Source organism: Cyanistes caeruleus, chromosome 2 (assembly GCF_971803275.1).
Source record: "Cyanistes caeruleus chromosome 2, bCyaCae1.hap1.1, whole genome shotgun sequence".
Taxonomy (NCBI): domain Eukaryota; kingdom Metazoa; phylum Chordata; class Aves; order Passeriformes; family Paridae; genus Cyanistes; species Cyanistes caeruleus.
In genome coordinates, this window is record NC_141702.1 from 1,415,213 (window position 1) to 1,438,004 (window position 22,792).

The 22,792-nt window shown below is 57.9% G+C and overlaps 1 protein-coding gene across 1 annotated transcript in view; it reads left to right on the top strand.

Annotated features, from left to right (window-relative positions):
* The first annotated feature begins 6,384 nt into the window (after positions 1-6,384).
* The window catches only part of PTK2B (protein tyrosine kinase 2 beta), a 54,629-nt gene continuing 38,221 nt past the window's right edge, over positions 6,385-22,792 (top strand). Inside the window, exons 1-6 of the mRNA XM_086875379.1 lie at positions 6,385-6,664; positions 13,706-13,968; positions 16,861-17,039; positions 17,137-17,224; positions 19,002-19,081; positions 20,880-20,942. Of these exons, the coding sequence (XP_086731505.1) occupies positions 13,810-13,968; positions 16,861-17,039; positions 17,137-17,224; positions 19,002-19,081; positions 20,880-20,942 (569 nt within the window). The 5' untranslated portion in view covers positions 6,385-6,664; positions 13,706-13,809. The remainder of the gene's footprint in view (positions 6,665-13,705; positions 13,969-16,860; positions 17,040-17,136; positions 17,225-19,001; positions 19,082-20,879; positions 20,943-22,792) is intronic.

The window sequence follows — 22,792 nt, forward strand, 5'->3', positions numbered from 1 at the left end:
TCAGGGAAAATGGGAAGCTAGGAAAGCGGGATACGTGGGAAAGCGGGGAGGAGATGGGACACGGGGAGAGGTGGGAAAATGGGATACAGGGAAAATGGGAAGCCGAGAGGATGGGAAGAGCGGGAGAATGGGATAGAAGAGAGATGGGATTCAGGGAAAACGGGAAGCCGAGGAGATGGGAAGAGCGGGAGAATGGGATACAGGGAAAACGGGATACAGGGAAAACGGGATACAGGGAAAATGGGAAGCCGAGGAGATGGGAAGCGCGGGAGAATGGGATAGAGGAGAGATGGGATTCAGGGAAAATGGGAGGATGGGATGGGAAAATGGGATGGGAAAATGGGATGGGATGGGAAAATGGGATGGGATGGGAAAATGGGATGGGAAAATGGAATGGGATGGGAAAATGGGATGAAAGAGGAGATGGTATACAGGGAAAAACGGGAAGCCGAGGAGATGGGAAGTGTGGGAATAACGGGATAGAGGAGAGATGGGATACAGGGAAAAATGGGATACAGGTGGAGCTGGGAAGCAGGGAGACATGGGAAGAGCGGGAAAATGGGATACAGGTGGAAAATGGGATGGAAGAGGAGATGGGAGCAGGGAAAAGTGGGATGCAGGGAAAATGGGATACAGGGAGAGATGAGGAGCAGGGAAAAATGGGATTCAGGGAAAATGGGAAGCTGGGAAAAGGGGGTAGGTGGGAAAGCGGGAGGAGATGGGATACAGGGAGAGGTGGGGAACGGGAAAATGGGATTCAGGGAAAAACGGGATGAAAGAGGAGATGGGAAGCGCGGGAAAACGGGATAGGAGAGAGACGGGATACAGGTGGAAAATGGGATGAAAAGGAGATGGGATGCAGGGAGAAACGGGATGCGGGGAAAATGGGATACGGGGAAAATGGGAAGCAGAGGAGATGGGAAGCGTGGGAAAATGGGATACAGGGGAAACAGGATAGGTGGGAAAGCAGGAGGAGATGGGATACAGGGAGAGGTGGGAAACACGGGAAAATGGGATACAGGGAAAAACGGGATGAAAGAGGAGATGGGAGCAGGGAAAAGTGGGATGCAGGGAAAATGGGATAGGTGGGAAAGCGGGAGGAGGTGGGATACAGGGAGAGGTGGGGTGCAGGGAAAATGGGAAGAGGAGGAGATGGGAAGCGTGGGAAAATGGGATACAGGGAAAATGGGAAGAACAGGAAAATGGGATACAGGCGGAGCAGGGAAAATGGGATACAGGGGAGAAAGGATACAGGGAAAATGGGATACGGGGAAAAACGGGAAGCCGAGGAGATGGGAAGTGTGGGAATAACGGGATAGAGGAGAGATGGGATGCAGGGAAAATGGGATGAAAGAGGAGATGGGATGCAGGGAAAAACAGGATACAGGGAAAATGGGATACAGGGAAAATGTGAAGAACAAGAAAATGGGATACAGGCGGAGCAGGGAAAACGGGATACAGGGAAAACGGGATACAGGAAAAACGGGATACAGGGAAAACGGGATACAGGGGAAAACGGGAAGCCGAGGAGATGGGAAGTGTGGGAATAACGGGATAGAGGAGAGATGGGATGCAGGGAAAATGGGATGAAAGAGGAGATGGGATGCAGGGAAAAACAGGATACAGGGAAAATGGGATACAGGGAAAATGTGAAGAACAAGAAAATGGGATACAGGCGGAGCAGGGAAAACGGGATACAGGGAAAACGGGATACAGGAAAAACGGGATACAGGGAAAACGGGATACAGGGGAAAACGGGAAGCCGAGGAGATGGGAAGTGTGGGAATAACGGGATAGAGGAGAGATGGGATTCAGGGAAAATGGGATACAGGGAAAATGGGATACAGGGAAAATAGGATACAGGTGGAGCTGGGAAGCAGGCAGACATGGGAAGAGCGGGAAAATGGGATACAGGTGGAAAATGGGATGAAAGAGGAGATGGGAGCAGGGAAAAGTGGGATGCAGGGAAAATGGGATACAGGGAGAGATGAGGAGCAGGGAAAAATGGGATTCAGGGAAAATGGGAAGCTGGGAAAAGGGGATAGGTGGAAAAGCGGGAGGAGATGGAGGAGATGGGATACAGGGAGAGGTGGGAAACACGGGAAAATGGGATTCAGGGAAAAACGGGATGAAAGAGGAGATGGGAAGCGCGGGAAAACGGGATAGGAGAGAGATGGGATACAGGTGGAAAATGGGATGAAAAGGAGATGGGGAGCAGGGAAAAACGGGATGCGGGGAAAATGGGATATGGGGAAAATGGGAAGCAGAGGAGAGGGGAAGCGTGGGAAAATGGGATACAGGGGAAACAGGATAGGTGGGAAAGTGGGAGGAGATGGGATACAGGGAGAGGTGGGAAACACGGGAAAATGGGATACAGGGAAAAACGGGATGAAAGAGGAGATGGGAGCAGGGAAAAGTGGGATGCAGGGAAAATGGGATAGGTGGGAAAGCGGGAGGAGGTGGGATACAGGGAGAGGTGGGGTGCAGGGAAAATGGGAAGCAGAGGAGATGGGAAACGTGGGAAAACGGGAGAGAAGGAAAATGGGAAGCGCGGGAAAACGGGATAGGAGAGAGATGGGATACAGGGGAAAAACGGGATGAAAGAGGAGATGGGATGCAGGGAAAAATGGGATACGGGGAAAATGGGAAGCAGAGGAGATGGGAAGCGTGGGAAAATGGGATACAGGGGAAAATGGGAAGAACAGGAAAATGGGATACAGGCGGAGCAGGGAAAACGGGATACAGGGGAGAAAGGATACAGGGAAAAATGGGAATAACGGGAAAACGGGATGCAGAGGGAGATGGGAGACACGGGAAAATGGGATACAGGAGAGATGGGATACGGGGAAAAACGGGAAGCCGAGGAGATGGGAAGTGTGGGAATAACGGGATAGAGGAGAGATGGGATGCAGGGAAAATGGGATGAAAGAGGAGATGGGATGCAGGGAAAAACAGGATACAGGGAAAATGGGATACAGGGAAAATGTGAAGAACAAGAAAATGGGATACAGGCGGAGCAGGGAAAACGGGATACAGGGGAGAAAGGATACAGGGAAAACGGGATACGGGGAAAAACGGGAAGCCGAGGAGATGGGAAGTGTGGGAATAACAGGATAGAGGAGAGATGGGATGCAGGGAAAATGGGATACAGGGAAAATAGGATGCAGGTGGAGCTGGGAAGCAGGGAGACATGGGAAGAGCGGGAAAATGGGATACAGGTGGAAAATGGGATGGAAGAGGAGATGGGAGCAGGGAAAAGTGGGATGCAGGGAAAATGGGATACAGGGAGAGATGAGGAGCAGGGAAAAATGGGATTCAGGGAAAATGGGAAGCTGGGAAAAGGGGGTAGGTGGGAAAGCGGGAGGAGATGGGATACAGGGAGAGGTGGGGAACGGGAAAATGGGATTCAGGGAAAAACGGGATGAAAGAGGAGATGGGAAGCGCGGGAAAACGGGATAGGAGAGAGACGGGATACAGGTGGAAAATGGGATGAAAAGGAGATGGGATGCAGGGAGAAACGGGATGCGGGGAAAATGGGATATGGGGAAAATGGGAAGCAGAGGAGATGGGAAGTGTGGGAAAATGGGATACAGGGAAAATGGGAAGAACAGGAAAATGGGATACAGGCGGAGCAGGGAAAATGGGATACAGGGGAGAAAGGATACAGGGAAAATGGGATACAGGGAAAATAGGATACAGGTGGAGCTGGGAAGCAGGGAGACATGGGAAGAGCGGGAAAATGGGATACAGGGAAAAACGGGATGCAGGGGAAGATGGGAGACATGGGAAAATGGGATACAGGGGGAGATGGGAAGTGTGGGAAAACGGGATAGAGGAGAGATGGGATGCAGGGAAAATGGGATGAAAGAGGAGATGGGATGCAGGGAAAAACAGGATACAGGGAAAATGTGAAGAACAAGAAAATGGGATACAGGCGGAGCAGGGAAAACGGGATACAGGGAAAACGGGATACGGGGAAAAACGGGAAGCCGAGGAGATGGGAAGTGTGGGAATAACGGGATAGAGGAGAGATGGGATACAGGGAAAATGGGATGCAGGGAAAATGGGATACAGATGGAGCTGGGAAGCAGGGAGACATGGGAAGAGCGGGAAAATGGGATACAGGTGGAAAATGGGATACAGGGAGAGATGAGGAGCAGGGAAAATGGGATTCAGGGAAAATGGGAAGCTGGGAAAAGGGGGTAGGTGGGAAAGCGGGAGGAGATGGGATACAGGGAGAGGTGGGGAACGGGAAAATGGGATTCAGGGAAAACGGGAAGCTGGGAGAGATGTGAAGCGCGGGAAAACGGGATACAGGAAAAACGGGATACAGGAGAGACGGGATGCAGGGAAAAACGGGAAGCCGAGGAGATGGGAAGCGCGGGAAAACGGGAGAGAGGAGAGATGGGCTGGAATTCCCGGAGAATCCCTGGGAGCATCCGAGGAAAAGCTGGCGCAGCCCGGGATGGCGGGGTGGGAATGGGATCGAGGATCGGCGGATCCCACCCCAAACCATCCCGGGATTCCCAGCGCCCCGGGGTGGCGGGATCCCTATGGACGATCCCTTGGGAATCTCCCGTTCCCGGTTTATCCAGCGGGAATTCGGATCCCGTGGGTCACCGGAATGCCTGCGTGGATCGGGAATCGGGATCGGGAATCAGAGCTGGGAATGGCGGCTCGGGATCCGGGAGCCGCTCCCGGGATCCGGTTTTCCCTGGATAGCGCCAGGATTCCCACTGGGTGCGGGAATGAGCGCCTGGAGGCCGGGATGAGCTCCAGGGTCATCCCCATTCCCAAAATTCCCAAAATTCCTGTGGAATTCCCGCATTCCCATTCCCACGGCTGAATCCCGGGTGACCTCTGGCTCCCCATTCCCGAATCCCTGCGGAATTCCCGCGTCCGGCAGCTTTGGGATCCGGGATTTGGGGAGGAACGGGAATTCCAGCGGGAATTCCAGCGGGAATTCCAGCGGCACCGGGAGCGTTCGGGTTGGTGCCGGTTCCCGGTTCCCGGTGCTGGTCCTGGTGCTGGGGGCTGGTTCCGGTTCTGGTTCTGATACCAGTGCTGGGTCCTGGTTCTGGTCCTGATACCGGTGTTGGGTGCTGGGTCCCAGTTCTGGTCCCGGTATCGGTGCTGGGTGCTGGGTCCCAGTTCTGGTCCCGGTATCAGTGCTGGGTCCCAGTTCTGGTCCCGGTATCGGTGCTGGGTGCTGGGTCCCAGTTCTGGTCCCGGTATCAGTGCTGGGTCCCAGTTCTGGTCCCGGTATCAGTGCTGGGTCCCAGTTCTGGTCCCGGTATCGGTGCTGGGTGCTGGGTCCCAGTTCTGGTCCCGGTATCGGTGCTGGGTGCTGGGTCCCAGTTCTGGTCCCGATATCGGTGCTGGGTCCTGGTTCTGGGCACTGGGTGTTGGGTACGGGGTCCTGGTTCTGGGTCCCGGTTCCGGTCCCGATACCGATGCTGGGTGCTGGGTCCCAGTTCTGGTCCCGGTATCGGTGCTGGGTGCTGGATCTCAATTCTGGTCCCGGTATCGGTGTTGGGTGCCGGGTCCCGGTTCTGATCCCGGTTCCAGTTCTGGGTCCCGGTTCCAGTTCTGGGTGCCGGTTCTGGGTCCCGGTTCCAGTGCCCCCGCCGGGTGCTGGATCCCGGTGCTGGTCCCAGTCCCGGTGCCACTGTCAGGTGCCAGTTCTGGGTCCTGGTGCCGGTTCCGGTCCCGGTGCCTCTGCTGGATTCCGGGTGCTGGTTCTGGGTGCCGCTGCCACTGTCGGGTGCCAAATCCTGGTCCCGGTTCCGGTTCTGGGCGCCGCTGCCACTGTCGGGTGCCAAATCCTGGTCCCGGTTCCGGTTCTGGGCGCCGCTGCCACTGTCGGGTGCCGGCTCCCGGTTCCGGGTGTTGCTGCCACTGTCGGGTGCTGGGTCCTAGTGCCGGTCCCGGAGTCAGGTCCCGGTCCCGGTGCTGGTCCCTGTTCTGGTTCCCGGTTCCGCAGTCGGGTCCCGGTCCCGGTCCCGGTCCCGGTCCCGGTTCGGCGGTCGGGTCCCGGTGCCGGTCCCGGTTCCGCAGTCAGGTCCTGATCCCGGTTCCGCAGTCAGGTCCCGGTGCCGGTTCCGCGGTCGGGTCCCGGTGCCGGTCCCGGTTCCGCAGTCAGGTCCTGATCCCGGTTCCGCAGTCAGGTCCCGGTGCCGGTTCCGCAGTCAGGTCCCGGTGCCGGTCCCGGTTCTGGTTCCCGGTTCCGCGGTCGGGTCCCGGTGCCGGTTCCGCGGTCGGGTCCCGGTGCCGGTCCCGGTTCTGGTTCCCGGTTCCGCGGTCGGGTCCCGGTGCCGGTTCCGCGGTCGGGTCCCGGTGCCGGTTCCGGTGCCGCCGCCGGTCCCTCTGCGCACCCCTGCCAGTCACAGCAGGAAGCGCCGCCGGCGCGCGCTCGGCGCGGGGACAGCGGCGACACCTCGGGGCCACCTCGGGGCCACCCCGGGCGACACTGGGACCACCCCGGGGCGACACCGGAACCATCCCGGGACCAGCCCGGGACCACCGGGACCAGCCCAGGGACCACCGGGACCAGCCCAGGTGACACCGGGACCGGCCCGGGCGACACCGGGACCAGCCCAGGTGACACCGGGACCACCTCGGGTGACACCGGGACCGGCCCGGGCGACACCGGGACCATCCCTCCGTAAGTGCCGCCGTCCTCGCCCCGCATTCCCGGGAGTTTCCCGCTGCCCCTCCTCCCTCACCTGGCGGCGGATTCCCGGGAAAAGCCAATCCCGGAGAATTCCCGAGGCGGGGAGGGGACCCGAGCGCCGCCCGGGGGACAGAGTTGGCGACACCGAGGTGCCACCGAGGGCTGCCACCCCGGGAGGCGACACCGGGAGGGGACCCGCGGCTCCCCGCGAGCCACCGGGGCCACTTCCTGGTGCGGGAGGTGGCCCCGGGGCCCGCGGGGACCTTCCCGGTGCCACCGCCGCGAGGAGGCGACACTGGGGGACAGCAGGGGACACTGGGGGACATTGAGGGACACTGGGGGACACTGGGGGACACTGGGGGACTCGAGGGGACATTGGGGGGGGCGGGGGCGGGACGTTGGTGGCGCCGGTGGCAGCGCCGGGAGGAGGCGACACTGGGGGACAGGTGGGGACATCAGGGGACACTGGGGGACACGAGGGGACACTGGGGGACATTGGGGGACAGGAGGGGACGTTGGGGGACACTTGGGGGACACTGGGGGACTCGAGGGGACATTGGGGGGGCGGGGACGGGACGTTGGTGGCGCCGGTGGCACCGCCGGGAGGAGGCGACACTGGGGGACACTTGGGGACATCAGGGGACACTGGGGGACAGGAGGGGACACGAGGGGACATTGGGGGACTTTTGGGGGCACTGGGGGACACCGAGGGACACTGGGGGACACTGGGGGACTCGAGGCGACACCGGGGGACATCAGGGGACACTTGGGGACTTTGGGGGACACTTGGGGACACTGGGGAACATTGGGGGACACTGGGGGGAGGAACCGAGGGGACACCGAGGGGACAGGAGGGGACACTGGGGGACTCGAGGGGACACTGGGGGGGGGGCAGGGACGGGACGTTGGTGGCGCCGGTGGCAGCGCCGGGAGGAGGCGACACTGGGGGACATTGGGAGACAGGAGGGGACGTTGGGGGACACTTGGGGGACACTTGGGGGACACTGGGGGACAGGGGGGACACGAGGGGACACTGAGGGACACGGGGGGACATTGGGGGACATTGGGGGACTCGAGGGGACATTGGGGGGGCAGGGATGGGACGTTGGTGGCGCCGGTGGCACCGCCGGGAGGAGGCGACACTGGGGGACACTGGGGGGACATTGGGGGACTCGAGGGGACATTGGGGGACATTAGGGGACACCGAGGGGACACCAAGAGGACAGGAGGGGACACTGGGGGACTTTGGGGGACATCAGGGGACACTGTGGGGGCGGGGACGGGACGTTGGTGGCGCCGGTGGCAGCGCCGGGAGGAGGCGACACTGGGGGACACCGAGGGGACACCGAGGGGACGTTGGGGGACACTTGGGGACATCAGGGGACACTGGGGGACACTTGGGGACATCAGGGGACACTGTTTGGGGCAGGGAGGGGACGTTGGTGGCGCCGGTGCCACCGCCGGGAGGAGGCGACACTGGGGGACAGGAGGGGACGTTGGGGGACACCGAGGCGACACTGGGGGACATTGGGGGACAGGAGGGGACGTTGGGGGACACTGGGGGACACTTGGGGACATCAGGGGACACTTGGGGACACTTGGGGACATCAGGGGACACTGTGGGGGCGGGGAGGGGCCGTTGGTGGCAGCGCCGGGCTCGGTTTCGTTTCCTCCGCGGTTGCGTCACCGGGGGGGCGGGGGGGGGGGCCGGGAAGTGTCCCCAAGTGTCCCCAAGGCGGGGGGGAGGTGACACTTTTGGGGGAGGGGTCAGGGTGGCACCAGGGACGCTTTTCCAGGTTTTTCATGGAAGTGGGAGGAGCGCGGTGGGAATTTGGGGACACGGGGGGGGGGATGGGATTGTCCCTGGTGTCCCTCGTGAGGGGACATTGGTGTCCCCTGATGTCCCCTGGTGTCCCTTGGTGTCCCCTGGTGTCCTTTGGTGTCCCCTGGTGTCCCTTGTCAGGGGACATTCGTGTCCCCTGGTGTCCCCTGGTGTCCCCTGGTGTCCCCCTGATGTCCCCTGGTGTCCTTTGGTGTCCCCTGGTGTCCCTTGTCAGGGGACATTTGTGTCCCCTGGTGTCCCCTGGTGTCCCCTGGTGTCCCCGTGGTGTCCCCTGGTGTCCTTTGGTGTCCCCTGGTGTCCCCCTGGTGTCCCTTGTGGGGGGACATTGATGTCCCCTGGGTGTCCCCTGGTGTCCTTTGGTGTCCCCTGGTGTCCCTTGTGAGGGGACATTCGTGTCCCCTGATGTCCCCTGATGTCCCCTGGTGTCCTTTGGTGTCCCCTGGTGTCCCCTGATGTCCCCTGGTGTCCTCTGATGTCCCCGTGGTGTCCCTTGTGAGGGGACATTGGTGTCCCCTGATGTCCCCTGATGTTCACTGGTGTCCCCTGATGTCCCCTGGTGGCCTTTCGTGTCCCTTGAATGTCCCCTGATGTCCTTTGGTGTCCCCTGGTGTCCCCTGTGAGGGGACATTGGTGTCCCCTGGTGTTCCCGTGGTGTCCCCTGGGTGTCCCTTGGTGTCCCCTGATGTCCTTTGGTGTCCCTTGAATGTCCCCTGATGTCCTTTGGTGTCCCCTGATTGTCCCCTGGTGTCCCCTGTGAGGGGACATTGGTGTGCCCTGATGTCCCCTGGTGTCCCTTGGTGTCCCCCTGGTGTCCCTTGTGAGGGGACATTCGTGTCCCCTGGTGTCCCTGATGTCCTTTGGTGTCCCCTGGTGTCCCCTGGTGTCCCTTGTGAGGGGACATTCGTGTCCCCTGGTGTCCCCTGCTGTCCTTTGGTGTCCCCTGGTGTCCCCTGGTGTCCTTTGGTGTCCCCTGGTGTCCCCTGGTGTCCCCTGGTGTCCCCTGGTGTCCCCCTGGTGTCCCCTGATGTCCTTTGGTGTCGCCTGGTGTCCCCTGGTGTCTCTTGTGAGGGGACATTCGTGTCCCCTGGTGTCCCCGTGGTGTCCCCTGGTGTCTCCTGGTGTCCTTTGGTGTCCCCTGGTGTCCTTTGATGTCTCCTGGTGTCCCCCTGGTGTCCCTTGTGAGGGGACATTTGTGTCCCCTGGTGTCCCCTGGTGTCTCCTGGTGTCCCCCTGATGTCCCCTGGTGTCCTTTGGTGTCCCCTGGTGTCCCTTGTGAGGGGACATTCGTGTCCCCTGGTGTCCCTGTGGTGTCCCCTGGTGTCCTTTGGTGTCCTTTGGTGTCCCCTGGTGTCCCCGATATCCTTTGGTGTCCTTTGATGTCTCCTGGTGTCCCCCTGATGTTCCCTGGTGTCCCCTGGTGTCCTTTGGTGTCCTTTGGTGTCCTTTGGTGTCCCCTGGTGTCCCTTGTGAGGGGACATTGGTGTCCCCTGGTGTCCCCCTGATGTCCCCTGGTGTCCCCTGGTGTCCCCTGATGTCCTTTGGTGTCCCCTGGTGTCCCCCTGGTGTCTCTTGTGAGGGGACATTCGTGTCCCCTGGTGTCCCCTGATGTCCCCTGGTGTCCCTTGAATGTCCCCTGATGTCCCCCGGCGTCCCTTGATGTCCCCCTGATGTCCCCTGGTGTCCCCCTGATGTCCCCTGGTGTCCCTTGTGAGGGGACATTGGTGTCCCCTGGTGTCCCCCTGGTGTCTCTTGTGAGGGGACATTCGTGTCCCCTGGTGTCCCCTGATGTCCCCTGATGTCCCCTGATGTCCTTTGATGTCTCCTGGTGTCCCCCTGGTGTCCCTTGTGAGGGGACATTGGTGTCCCCTGGTGTCCCCTGGTGTCCCCTGGTGTCCCCTGGTGTCCCCCTGGTGTCCCCCTGGTGTCCCCTGATGTCCTTTGGTGTCCCCTGGTGTCCCTTGTGAGGGGACATTCGTGTCCCCTGGTGTCCCCCTGGTGTCCCCCTGATGTCCCCTGGTGTCCCCTGGTGTCCCCTGGTGTCCCTTGTGAGGGGACATTCGTGTCCCCTGGTGTCCCTGTGGTGTCCCCTGGTGTCCCCTGGTGTCCTTTGGTGTCCCCTGATGTCCCCTGATGTCCCCTGGTGTCCCCTGGTGTCCCCTGGTGTCCCCTGGTGTCCCTTGTGAGGGGACATTCGTGTCCCCTGGTGTCCCCGCTCTGAGGCGCCGCCGGGAATTTTCCTTGGGATAATTTTCCCCGGGATAATTAATTTTCCCCGGGATTCCCCCCGTTCCCGTCCCCGCTCTCCCCTCTCCCCCCTCACGGGGACGGAAAAATCCGGGAATGAGGGGGAAAAAGGGAAAAACACCCGGGAATATTCCCGGCCCGCATTCCCTAAAAAAATCCCCGGCGGGATTTGGGGTCGTTTTGGGATTTTTGGGGTTGATTTTGGGGACGGGGTGGGGGAGGTGACCCGGTTGTCACCCGGTTGTCACCCGAGTGTCAGCGGGGGTTGTGCAAAGGCTGCGGCTTCCGGCGGGGCCCGGCCCCGAGAGGCCCCAAAAAACCCCGAAAAACCAAAAAAAACCAAAAAAACAAAAAAAAAACACCCCAAAAATAAAAAAACACCCCAAAAAACCCGAAAAAACAAAAAAAAATCCAAAAAAATAAAAAAAACCCACCCCAAAATCCCCCCAAAAACCAAAAATATCAAAAATCCCAAAAATAAAAAAAACACCCCAAAAATCCGTAAAAAAAACCCCCAAAAACCCAAAATCCCCCCAAAATCCCCTCAAAAACCCCTAAAAATCCCCAAAATCCCCCCAAATCCCCCCAAAATCCCCCCAAATCCCCCCAAAATTCCCAAAAATCCCCAGAAAACCCCCCAAAAACCCCCAAAAAACCAAAAATCCCCAAAAATTCCTAAAAATCCCAAAAAAAACCCCAAAAATCCCCAAAAAAACCAAAAATCCCCCCAAAAAACCCCCAAACCCCCCAAAAAAACCCCAAACCCCCAAAAAACCCCCAAAACCCTCCAAAAAACAAAAAAATCCCCCAAAATTAAAAAAAAACCCAAAACCAAAAAAAAATCCCCCCCAAAAAAAAAAAACCCCAGAAATCCCCCCAAATCCCCCAAAAATCCCCAAACCCCCCCAAAAATCCAAAAATCCCCAAAAATCCCCGCCAAAAACCCAAAATCCCTAAAAATCACCCAAAAATCCCCAAAAATCCCCCAAAATCCCCCAAAACCCACCCAACAACCACAAAAAACCCCAGGAAACCACCAAAAATCCCCAAAAAAACCCTCCAAAACCCAAAAAACCCCTCAAAATCCCCAAAAATAAATAAAAAAACCCCAAAAAATCCATACTCCCCCCAAAAACCCTCCGAAACCCAAAAAAATCCCCCAAAATTAAAATAATTCCAAAAAATACCCCAAAAATCCCTAAAAAAACCCCCCAAAAAACCCCAAAACCCAAAAAAAACCCAAAAACCCCCCAAAAATAAAAAAAAACCCTCCCCAAATCCCCCAAAATCCTCTCCAAAATTCCTAAAAATCCCATAAAAAACCCCAAAATCCCCCAAAAAACCCCAAAAATCCCCAAAGTGGGGGAAAAAAAAAAACCCAAACCCTGAAAAAAGCGGGAAATGGAAAGATCCCGAAATGGGGTGGGGGGAGGGGAAGATTCCGGTCCCCATCCCGCTCCAATCCCGGCAATTCCCGGGGTGATCCGGCCTTTCCTTGGGAATCGATCCCAGGGATTCTCTGGGAATTCCTTCCCGAGCTCCCAGCTCCCCTTTCCCAGTGGGAAGCCATTCCCTGGCTCCTGGCCCTGCGGCCCTTTCCCAAATCCCAGCTCTCCCGCAGCCCCTGGAGCCTCGGGAAGCGGCTCCCAGGATTCCCGGGATCCTTCCCTGATCCGGCTGCACATTCCCGGCTCTCCCGGGAGGTTTAATCGTTAACCCGGGATCCTGGAGCAGTCGGATGCGGAATTCCGCATTCCAGAGGCTCCCGGGGGCCTGGAAAAGCCAACCCGGGAAAGGGGAAATCCTCGGGAATCTCTGGGAAATCCTCGGGAATCTCTGGGAAATCCTTGGGAATCTCTGGGAAATCCCCGGGAATCTCTGGGAAATCCTTGGGAATCTCCGGGAAATCCTCGGGAAATCCGGGAAATCCTCGGGAAATCCGGGAAATCCGGGAATCCTGGGGGATCCTCCCGGGGGGTTTTCCCTGGGGAATGGGGGATGGGAGCCGGAATTGAGGAATTCTGGGGGAGATTTGGGATTTCCCGGGAGTTTTGGATTTGATCCCGGGAAAAAACGCGGAGGGAATTGGTGGGAATGGGGGTGGGGGAGGGGAGGTGGCGCCGTGGGGGTGACAATGACACAGGGGTGTCACCATGGAGAGGTGACAATGACACGGGGGTGTCACCATGGGAGTGACAATGACACGGGGCTGTCACTGGAGGTGACAATGACACGGGGGTGTCACTTTCCCGTTTCCCCCCTCCCATTTCCCCTTTCCCATTTTCCATTTCCCATTCCCAATTCCCATTTCAAAATTCCCATTTTCCATCTCCCATTCTCCATTTCCCATTCCCCATTCCCATTTCCCATAATTTTCCATTCCCATTCCCCATTCCCCATTCCCCATTCCCATTCCCCATTCCCCATTCCCCATTCCCCATTCCCATTCCCATTCCCATTCCCCATTCCCCATTCCCCATTCCCCATTCCCCATTCCCCATTCCCATTCCCATTCCCCATTCCCCATTCCCCATTCCCCATTCCCCATTCCCCATTCCCATTCCCCATTCCCCATTCCCCATTCCCATTCCCCATTCCCATTCCCCATTCCCCATTCTCATTCCCATTCCCCATTCCCATTCCCCATTCCCATTCCCCATTCCCATTCCCCATTCCCCATTCTCATTCCCATTCCCATTCCCCATTCCCCATTCCCATTCCCCATTCCTCATTCCCCATTCCCCATTCCCATTCCCATTCCCATTCCCCATTCCCATCCCCATTCCCCATTCCCCATTCCCCATTCCCATTCCCATTCCCATTCCCCATTCCCCATTCCCATTCCCATTCCCCATCCCCATTCCAATTCCCATTCCCCATTTCCCCTCTCCCATTCCCATTTCCCCATTCCCCATCCCGATCCCGTCTCTCCCTCATTCCCGCAGGGAAGGGATGCTCCTCTCCTAACGCCCCGGCCCTCCCTCGGATCAGCGCCATTCCCGACCCCCGGAGCAGCTCTTCCCGCCGCCTTTCCGGGATTCCCGACGCCATGGGGACGCCGGATCGGGATCCCCCCCGGGATTCCCGCCAGGATTCCCAGCGGGATCAGGAGGAGACGCGGATCCTCAAGGTTTGCTTCTACAGCAACAGCTTCAACCTGGGCAAGAACTTCAAGCTGGTCAAGTGCACGGTGGCCACCGAGATCCGGGTACGCGGGATCGGGAATTGCGGGATCGGGAATTCTGGAGTGGTTGGGTTCGGATCCGGCTCCTTCCAGCCACGTTTCCCGCCTGGCTGGAGAAGTTGGGAATGTTGGGATGAGTTTTGAGGTTCCCCGGTTCCGTGATTCCCGACCTCGGATGGGGGCGCGGAGGCCGGGAGGAGGCCGGGAAGGGATTTTGGGGCCGTTCCCGCGTGGATATCGGTGGGATTGGTTCGGGAATGTGCTGCTCGCCCTTTCCGCCCGGAGCCCGGTGGATTCCAGCTGGGGAATGGGGTGTGGAAATCGGGAATGTGCTCCCGGAGCTCTCGGGGGTGGGGACTCACCTGGAGCCCGGCTGGGAATGTGCAGCCGGATCAGGGAAGGATCCCAGGAACCACCTCCCCTCCCCCACCCCCATTCCCACCAATTCCCTCCGTGGTTTTTCCCGGGATCAAATCCAAAACTGCTGGAAAATCCCAAATCCCCCCCAGAATTCCTCAATCCCGGCTACCATCCCCCATTCCTGGGATGGGACCCCGGGAGGATCCCGAGGGATCCCGGATTTCCCAGAGATTCCCGAGGATTTCCCGGATTTCCCAGGTTGGCTTTTCTGGGCCCCTGGGAGCCTCCGGAATGTGGAATTCCACATCCGGCTGCTCCAGGATCCCGGGTTAATGATTAAACCTCCAAGGAGAGCCGGGAATGTGTGGCCGGATTGGGAAAAGGGATCCCGGGAATCCTGGGAGCCGCTTCCCGAGGCTCCAGGGGCTGCGGGAGAGCTGGGATTTGGGAAAGGGCCGCAGGGCCAGGAGCCAGGGAATGGCTTCCCACTGGGAAAGGGGAGCTGGGAGCTCGGGAAGGAATTCCCAGAGAATCCCTGGGATCACTTTCCCACTGGCCATTTGGATGAAATTCTGATGGAATTCCAGCCTGGAATCCCACCCTGTCCACTTCTCCTGGCTCTTCTGCCTTGAGTCTGCACCAGGGATGGTTTGGACAAAAATCCAACGGAATTCCAGCCCAGGAATTCCCAAACTTGAACCACTCTGGAACCCAAACTTCCCCAGATTCTCCTCATTTCCCAATTTATGTTTGGACAAAATTCCAACAGAATTCCAGACAGGAATTCCCAAACTTTTAAACCTGAGCTGCCCCAGATTCTCCTCATTTCCCAATCAATATTTGGACAAAATTCCAATGGAATTCCAACCTGGAATCCCACCCTTCTCCTGGCTCTTCTACCTTGCACCAAGAGGATTGTTTGGACAAAATTCCAGTGGAATTCCAGCCAGGAATTCCCAAACTTTTAAACCAGACCCACCCCAGATTCTCCACACGGCGAGGCTGGAGTGCCCCTGGCCGGCCGGGCCAGGATTGGATCTCCGCGAATCCCACCCAAACCATTCCCCATTCCCCATTCCCATTCCCATTCCCATTCCCCATTCCCCATTCCCATTCCCCATTCCCCATTCCCATTCCCCATTCCCCATTCCCATTCCCCATTCCCATTCCCATTCCCCATTCCCATTCCCCATTCCCCATTCCCCATTCCCCATTCCCATTCCCCATTCCCCATCATTTCCTGTCATTTCCCGTCATTCCCGTTTTCCCAGGAGTTGATCCGCTCCATCCTGCAGAGTGGCCGGATCGGGCCGGGATTGGATCTCCATGAATCCCACCCAAACCATTCCCATCATTTCCCATCATTTCCCATCATTTCCCATCATTTCCCATCATTTCCCATCATTTCCCATCATTTCCCATCATTTCCCGTCATTTCCTGTCATTCCCGTTTTCCCAGGAGTTGATCCGCTCCATCCTACAGAGCGGCCGGATCGGGCCGGGATTGGATCTCCACGAATCCCACTCGAACCATTCCCCATTTCCCATTTCCCATTCCCCATTCCCATTCCCCATTCCCATTCCCCATTCCCCATTCCCCATTCCCCATTCCCCATTTCCCATTTCCCATTCCCCATTCCCATTCCCCATTCCCCTTCCGCATTCCCCATTCCCCATTCCCATTCCCCATTCCCATTCCTGTTCCCATTCCCCATTCCCCATTTCCCATTTCCCATTCCCCATTCCCATTCCCCATTCCCCTTCCGCATTCCCCATTCCCCATTCCCATTCCCCATTCCCATTCCTGTTCCCATTCCCATTCCCCATTCCCCATTCCCCATTCCCATTCCCTATTCCCATTCCCCATTCCCCATTCCCCATTCCCATTCCCCATTCCCATTCCCATTCCCATTCCCCATTCCCCATTCCCCATTTCCATCCCCATTCCCATTCCCATTCCCCATTCCCATTCCCCATTCCCCATTTCCCATCATTTCCCGTCATTCCCGTTTTCCCAGGAGTTGATCCGCTCCATCCTGCAGAGCGGCCGGATCGGGCCGGGATTGGATCTCCATGAATCCCACCCAAACCATTCCCCATTTCCCATTTCCCATTCCCCATTTCCATTATTCCCCATTCCCCATCATTTACCGTCATTTCCCGTCATTCCCGTTTTCCCAGGAGGTGATCCGCTCCATCCTGCAGAGCGGCCGGATCGGGCCGGGATTGGATCTCCATGAATCCCACCCAAACCATTCCCCATTTCCCATTTCCCATTTCCCATTTCCATTATTCCCCATTTCCCATCATTTCCCATCATTTCCCGTCATTCCCGTTTTCCCAGGAGTTGATCCGCTCCATCCTGCAGAGCGGCCGGATTGGGCCGGGATTGGATCTCCACGAATCCCACCCGAACCATTTCCCATTTCCCATTTCCCATTCCCCATTCCCATTCCCCATTCCCATTCCCATTTCCCATTCCCATTCCCCATTCCCCATTCCCCATTCCCATTCCCCATCATTTCCCGTCATTTCCCGTCATTCCCGTTTTCCCAGGAGGTGATCCGCTCCATCCTGCAGAGCGGCCGGATCGGGCCGGACATCCGGCTGGCCGCCTGCTACGGCCTGAGGCTGAAGCACGTCAAGTCGGACGAGATCCACTGGCTCCATCCCCACCTGACCGTGGGAGAAGTCCAGGAAAAATACGAGTGCCTCCACCTGGAAGCCGAGTGGAGGTGGGAACGCCGCTCCGCCTCTCCCGGAATTCCCGGGAAAAGCGGGACGGGCTCCCGAGGGAGCGGCTCCCGGGTTTTTTTCCTTGGCCCCCTCCAGGTACGACCTCCAGATCCGGTACCTGCCCGAGGATTTCATGGAGCGCTTCCAGGAGGACAGGACCACGCTGCTCTACTTCTACCAGCAGGTAGATTCCCGGGATTCCCGGGATTCCTGGGATTCCCGGGATTCCTGGGGTTTGTGGTTCTGGGGAGAGGATCCGGATCCTGGATCTCCCAGGATTCCTGGGATTCCTGGGATTTGTGGCTCTGGGGAGAGGATCCGGATCCTGGATTTCTGGATTCCTGGGGTTTGTGGCTCTGGGAAGAGGATCCGGATCCTGGATCTCCCAGGATTCCCGGGATTCCCAGGGTTTGTGGTTCTGGGGAGAGGATCCGGATCCTGGATCTCCCAGGATTCCCGGGATTCCCAGGGTTTGTGGTTCTGGGGAGAGGATCCGGATCCTGGATCTCCCAGGATTCCCGGGATTCCTGGGGTTTGTGGCTCTGGGGAGAGGATCCGGATCCTGGATCTCCCAGGATTCCCGGGATTCCTGGGGTTTGTGGCTCTGGGGAGAGGATCCGGATCCTGGATCTCCCAGGATTCCCGGGATTCCTGGTGTTTGTGGTTCTGGGAAGAGGATCCGGATCCTGGATCTCCCAGGATTCCCAGGATTCCTGGGGTTTGTGGCTCTGGGGAGAGGATCCGGATCCTGGATCTCCCAGGATTCCCAGGCTTCCTGGGATTCCTGGGGTTTGTGGTTCTGGGGAGGCGGTAGGGAGTGGATCCAGATCCTGGATTTCCCAGGAATTCCCAGGTTTTGTGGCAATGGAGAACGGATCCAGATCCTGAATCTCTCGGGATTCCCAGGAGTGGATCCAGATCCCGGATCTCCCAGGATTCCCGGGTTTTGTGGCTCTGGGGAGCAGATCCAGATCCTGGATCTCCCAGGATTCCCAGGTTTTGTGGCCCTGGGCAGTGCATCCAGATCCTGGATTTCCCAGGAATTCCCAGGTTTTGTGGCAATGGAGAACGGATCCAGATCCTGAATCTCTCGGGATTCCCAGGAGCGGATCCGGATTCTGGATCTCCTGGGATTCCCGGGTTCTGTGGCGCTGGGGAGCAGATTCAGATCCTGGATCTCCCAGGATTCCCAGGTTTTGTGGCAATGGAGAACGGATCCAGATCCTGGATCTCCCGGGATTCCCAGGAGTGGATCCAGATCCTGGAATTCCCAGGATTCCCAGGAGTGGATCCAGATCCTGGATCTCCCGGGATTCCCAGGAGTGGATCCAGATCCTGGATCTCCCGGGATTCCCAGGAGTGGATCCAGATCCTGGATCTCCCGGGATTCCCAGGAGTGGGTCCAGATCCTGGATCTCCCGGGATCCCCAGGAGTGGATCCAGATCCTGGATCTCCCGGGATTCCCGGGTTTTGTGGCAGTGGAGAACGGATCCAGATCCTGGATCTCCTGGGATTCCCGGGTTTTGTGGCCCTGGGGTGGTTTATGGGGAGTGTCCCTGTCATTGTCATTGTCCCCTGTCACCGTCATTGTCCCCTGTCACCACCCCTGGGGGTTGCCTCGGTGTCCCCTGGGTGTCCCCTGAGTGTCCCCTGAGTGTCCCCAGGGTGTCCCCGGGGTGTCTCCGGTGTCCCCTGGGTGTCCCTGGGGTGTCCCCGGGGTGTCCCCGATGTCCCCTGAGTGTCCCCGGAGTGTCCCCTGGGTGGTGACAGTGCTGTCCCTGGTGTCCCCGGGGTGTCCCCGATGTCCCCTGAGTGTCCCCAGGGTGTCCCCTGGGTGGTCACAGCGCTGTCCCTGGTGTCCCCCTGGTGTCCCCGGGGTGTCCCTGGGGTGTCCCCGATGTCCCCTGAGTGTCCCTGGGGTGTCCCCTGGGTGTCCCCTGAGTGTCGCCGGTGTCCCCAGGTGCGCAGCGAGTACATGCAGAGCTACGCCAGCAAGGTCAGCGAGGGCATGGCCCTGCAGCTGGGCTGCCTCGAGCTCAGGTACGGCCCCAGCTGTCCCCAGCTGTCACCTGGCTGTCACCTGTGTGCCCCCAAGTGTCACCTGTGTGTCTCTGTGTGTCCCCAGCTGTCCCCAAGTGTCACCTGTGTGCTCCTGTGTGTCCCCAGGGGTTCCCAGGTGTCCCCAGGTGTCTCCAGGTGTCACCAAGTGTCACCAAGTGTCCCCTGTATACCCCTGTGTGTCCCCAGGTGTCCCCAAGTGTCACCTGTGTTCTCCCTGAGTGTCCCCAAGTGTCACCTGTGTTCTCCCTGTGTGTCCCCAGGTGTAACCTGTGTGTCCCCAAGTGTCACCTGTGTTCTCCCTGTGTGTCCCCAGGTGTAACCTGTGTGTCCCCAAGTGTCACCTGTGTTCTCCCTGTGTGTCCCCAAGTGTCACCTGTGTTCTCCCTGTGTGTCCCCAGGTGTAACCTGTGTGTCCCCAAGTGTCACCTGTGTTCTCCCTGTGTGTCCCCAGGTGTAACCTGTGTGTCCCCAAGTGTCACCTGTGTTCTCCCTGTGTGTCCCCAAGAGTAACCTGTGTGTCCCTGTGCGTCCCCAGGTGTCCCCAAATGTCACCTGTGTGTCCCCTGTGTCCCTGCGTGTTCCCAGGTGTCCCCAAGTGTCACCTGAGTGTCCCCAGGTGTCCCCTGTGTGTCCCTTGTGTGTCCCCAGGTGTCCCCAGGTGTCACCTGTGTCACCTGTACCACCCGTGTGTCCTCTGTGTGCCCCCAGGGGTCCACAAGTATCCTCAAGTGTCACCAAGTGTCACCTCTTGCTGAATCCTCGTGTGTCCCCAAGTGTCCCCTGTGTCCCCTGTGTGTCCACAAGTGTCCCCAGGTGTCCGCTGTGTGTCCCAGGGGATGGGAATGGGGAGAGGTGGCACATGTGGGGGACATGTGGGGGACATGGAGGGACATGGAGGGACATGGAGGGACATGGGGGACCATGGGGACATGGGGGGACATGGGGACATGGGGGACATGGGGGGACATGGGGGACCATGGGGACATGGAGGGACATGGAGGGACATGGAGGGACATGGGGACATGGGGGGACATGGAGGGACATAGAGGGACATGGGGACATGGGGGGACATGGGGACATGGGGACATGGAGGGACATGGGGACATGGAGGGACATGGAGGGACATGGGGACATGGGGGGACATGGGGGCATGGAGGGACATGGAGGGACATGGGGACATGGAGGGACATGGAGGGACATGGGGACATGGGGGGACATGGAGGGACATGGGGACATGGAGGGACATGGGGACATGGGGGGACATGGAGGGACATGGAGGGACATGGGGACATGGGGACATGGAGGGACATGGGGACATGGAGGGACATGGGGACATGGGGACATGGGGACATGGAGGGACATGGGGGGACATGGAGGGACATGGGGGGACATGGGGATATGGAGGGACATGGAGGGACATGGAGGGACATGGGGACATGGAGGATGACACCAGGACACGGGGACACGGAGGGACATGGGGACACGGAGGGCCATGGAGGGACATGGAGGGACATGGGGACATAGAGGGACATGGGGACATGGAGGATGACACCAGGACACGGGGACGCGGAGGGACATGGGGACATGGAGGATGACACCAGGACACGGGGACATGGAGGGACATGGGGACACGGAGGGCCATGGAGGGACATGGAGGATGTCACGGGGACACGGAGGGACGGGGGACATGAAGGGACATGCAGGGTGTCCCCAGGACATGGGGACACTCGGGACAGGGGACCCGCGTGTCACGGTCCGACGTCCCCGTGTCCCGCAGGAGGTTCTACAAGGACATGCCCCACAACGCGCTGGACAAGAAATCCAACTTCGAGTTCCTGGAGTGAGTCCAGCCCCGCAGTCCTGAGGGGCCGGGGGGCTGCTGAGCGACCTCCTCATCTTCATCATCCTCATCATCCTCCTCAACTTCATCATGTTCCTCATCTTCATCATCTTCACCATCTTCATCATCCTCTTCATCTTCATCATCCTCTTCATCTTCATCTTAATCTTCACCATCTTCATCATCCTCATCATCCTCCTCAACTTCATCATGTTCCTCATCGTCATCATCTTCACCATCTTCATCATCCTCTTCATCTTCATCTTAATCTTCACCATCTTCATCATCCTCATCATCCTCCTCATCTTCATCATTTTCTTCATCTTCATCATCTTTACCATCTTCATCATCTTCATCCTCTTCATCATCTTCACCATCTTCATCGTCTTCATCTTCATCATACTCATCTTCATCATCATCCTCCTCATCTTCATCATATTCATCATCCTCATTTTCATCTTCATCATCTTCACCATCTTCATCATCTTCCTCATCTTCACCATCCTCCTCATCTTCCTCATCTTCCTCATCTTCATAATGCTCCTCATCCTCCTCATCGTCCTGCTGCTTCTCATCCTCCTCATCTTCCTCATCTTCATCATCTTCATCATCCTCATCATCTTCATGATCTTCATGATCTTCATCATCTTCATCATCCTCATCATCCTCCTCACCTTCCTCATCCTCCTGTGGCTCCTCATCCTCCTCATCCTCCTCACATTCCCTCATCTTCCTCATCCTCCTCATCTTCCTCAACTCCTCATCCTCCTCATCCTCATCATCCTCCTCACCTTCCTCATCCTCCTGTGGCTCCTCATCCTCCTCATCCTCCCACATCTCCACGTTCTTCCACATCTCTTCATCCTCCTCATCTTCCAGCAGTTCCTCATCTTCCTCACGCTCCTTTATCTTCCTCATCCTCCTGCTGCCTCTCATGGTTCCTCATCATCCTCTTCCTCCTCATCCTCCTGCTGCTTCTCATCTTCCTCATCCTCCTCTACTCCTCATCCTGCTCATCCTCCTGTGCTTCCTCACCTTCCTTATCCTCTGCAGCTCCTCATCTTCCTCATCCTCCTGCTGCCTCTCATCTTCCTCATCCTCCTCTACTCCTCATCCTGCTCATCCTCCTGTGCTTCCTCACCTTCCTTATCCTCTGCAGCTCCTCATCTTCCTCATCCTCCTGCTGCCTCTCATCTTCCTCATCCTCCTCTACTCCTCATCCTGCTCATCCTCCTGTGCTTCCTCACCTTCCTTATCCTCTGCAGCTCCTCATCTTCCTCATCCTCCTGCTGCCTCTCATCTTCCTCATCCTCCTCTACTCCTCATCCTGCTCATCCTCCTGTGCTTCCTCACCTTCCTTATCCTCTGCAGCTCCTCATCTTCCTCATCCTCCTCATCCTCATCCTTTTCATCATCTTCCTCATCCTCCTCCTCTTCCTCAACTCCTCATCCTCCTCATCCTCCTGTGGCTCCTCATCATCCACCTCATCCTCCTGCTGCTTCTCATCTTCCTCATCCTCCTCATCCTCCTGCTGCTTCTCATCTTCCTCATCCTCTGCAGCTCCTCATCCTCCTCCTCTTCCTCATCCTCCTCTACTCCTCATCCTCCTCATCCTCCTGCTGCTTCTCATCTTCCTCATCTTCATCCTCCTGCTGCTTCTCATCTTCCTCATCCTCTGCAGCTCCTCATCTTCATCATCCTCCTCATCCTCCACATCTTCCTCATCATCATCTTCCTCATCCTCCTCATCTTCCTCAACTCCTCATCCTCCTCATCCTCCCGCTGCTTCTCATCCTCCTGTGGCTCCTCATCATCCTCCTCATCCTCCTGCTGCCTCTCATCTTCCTCA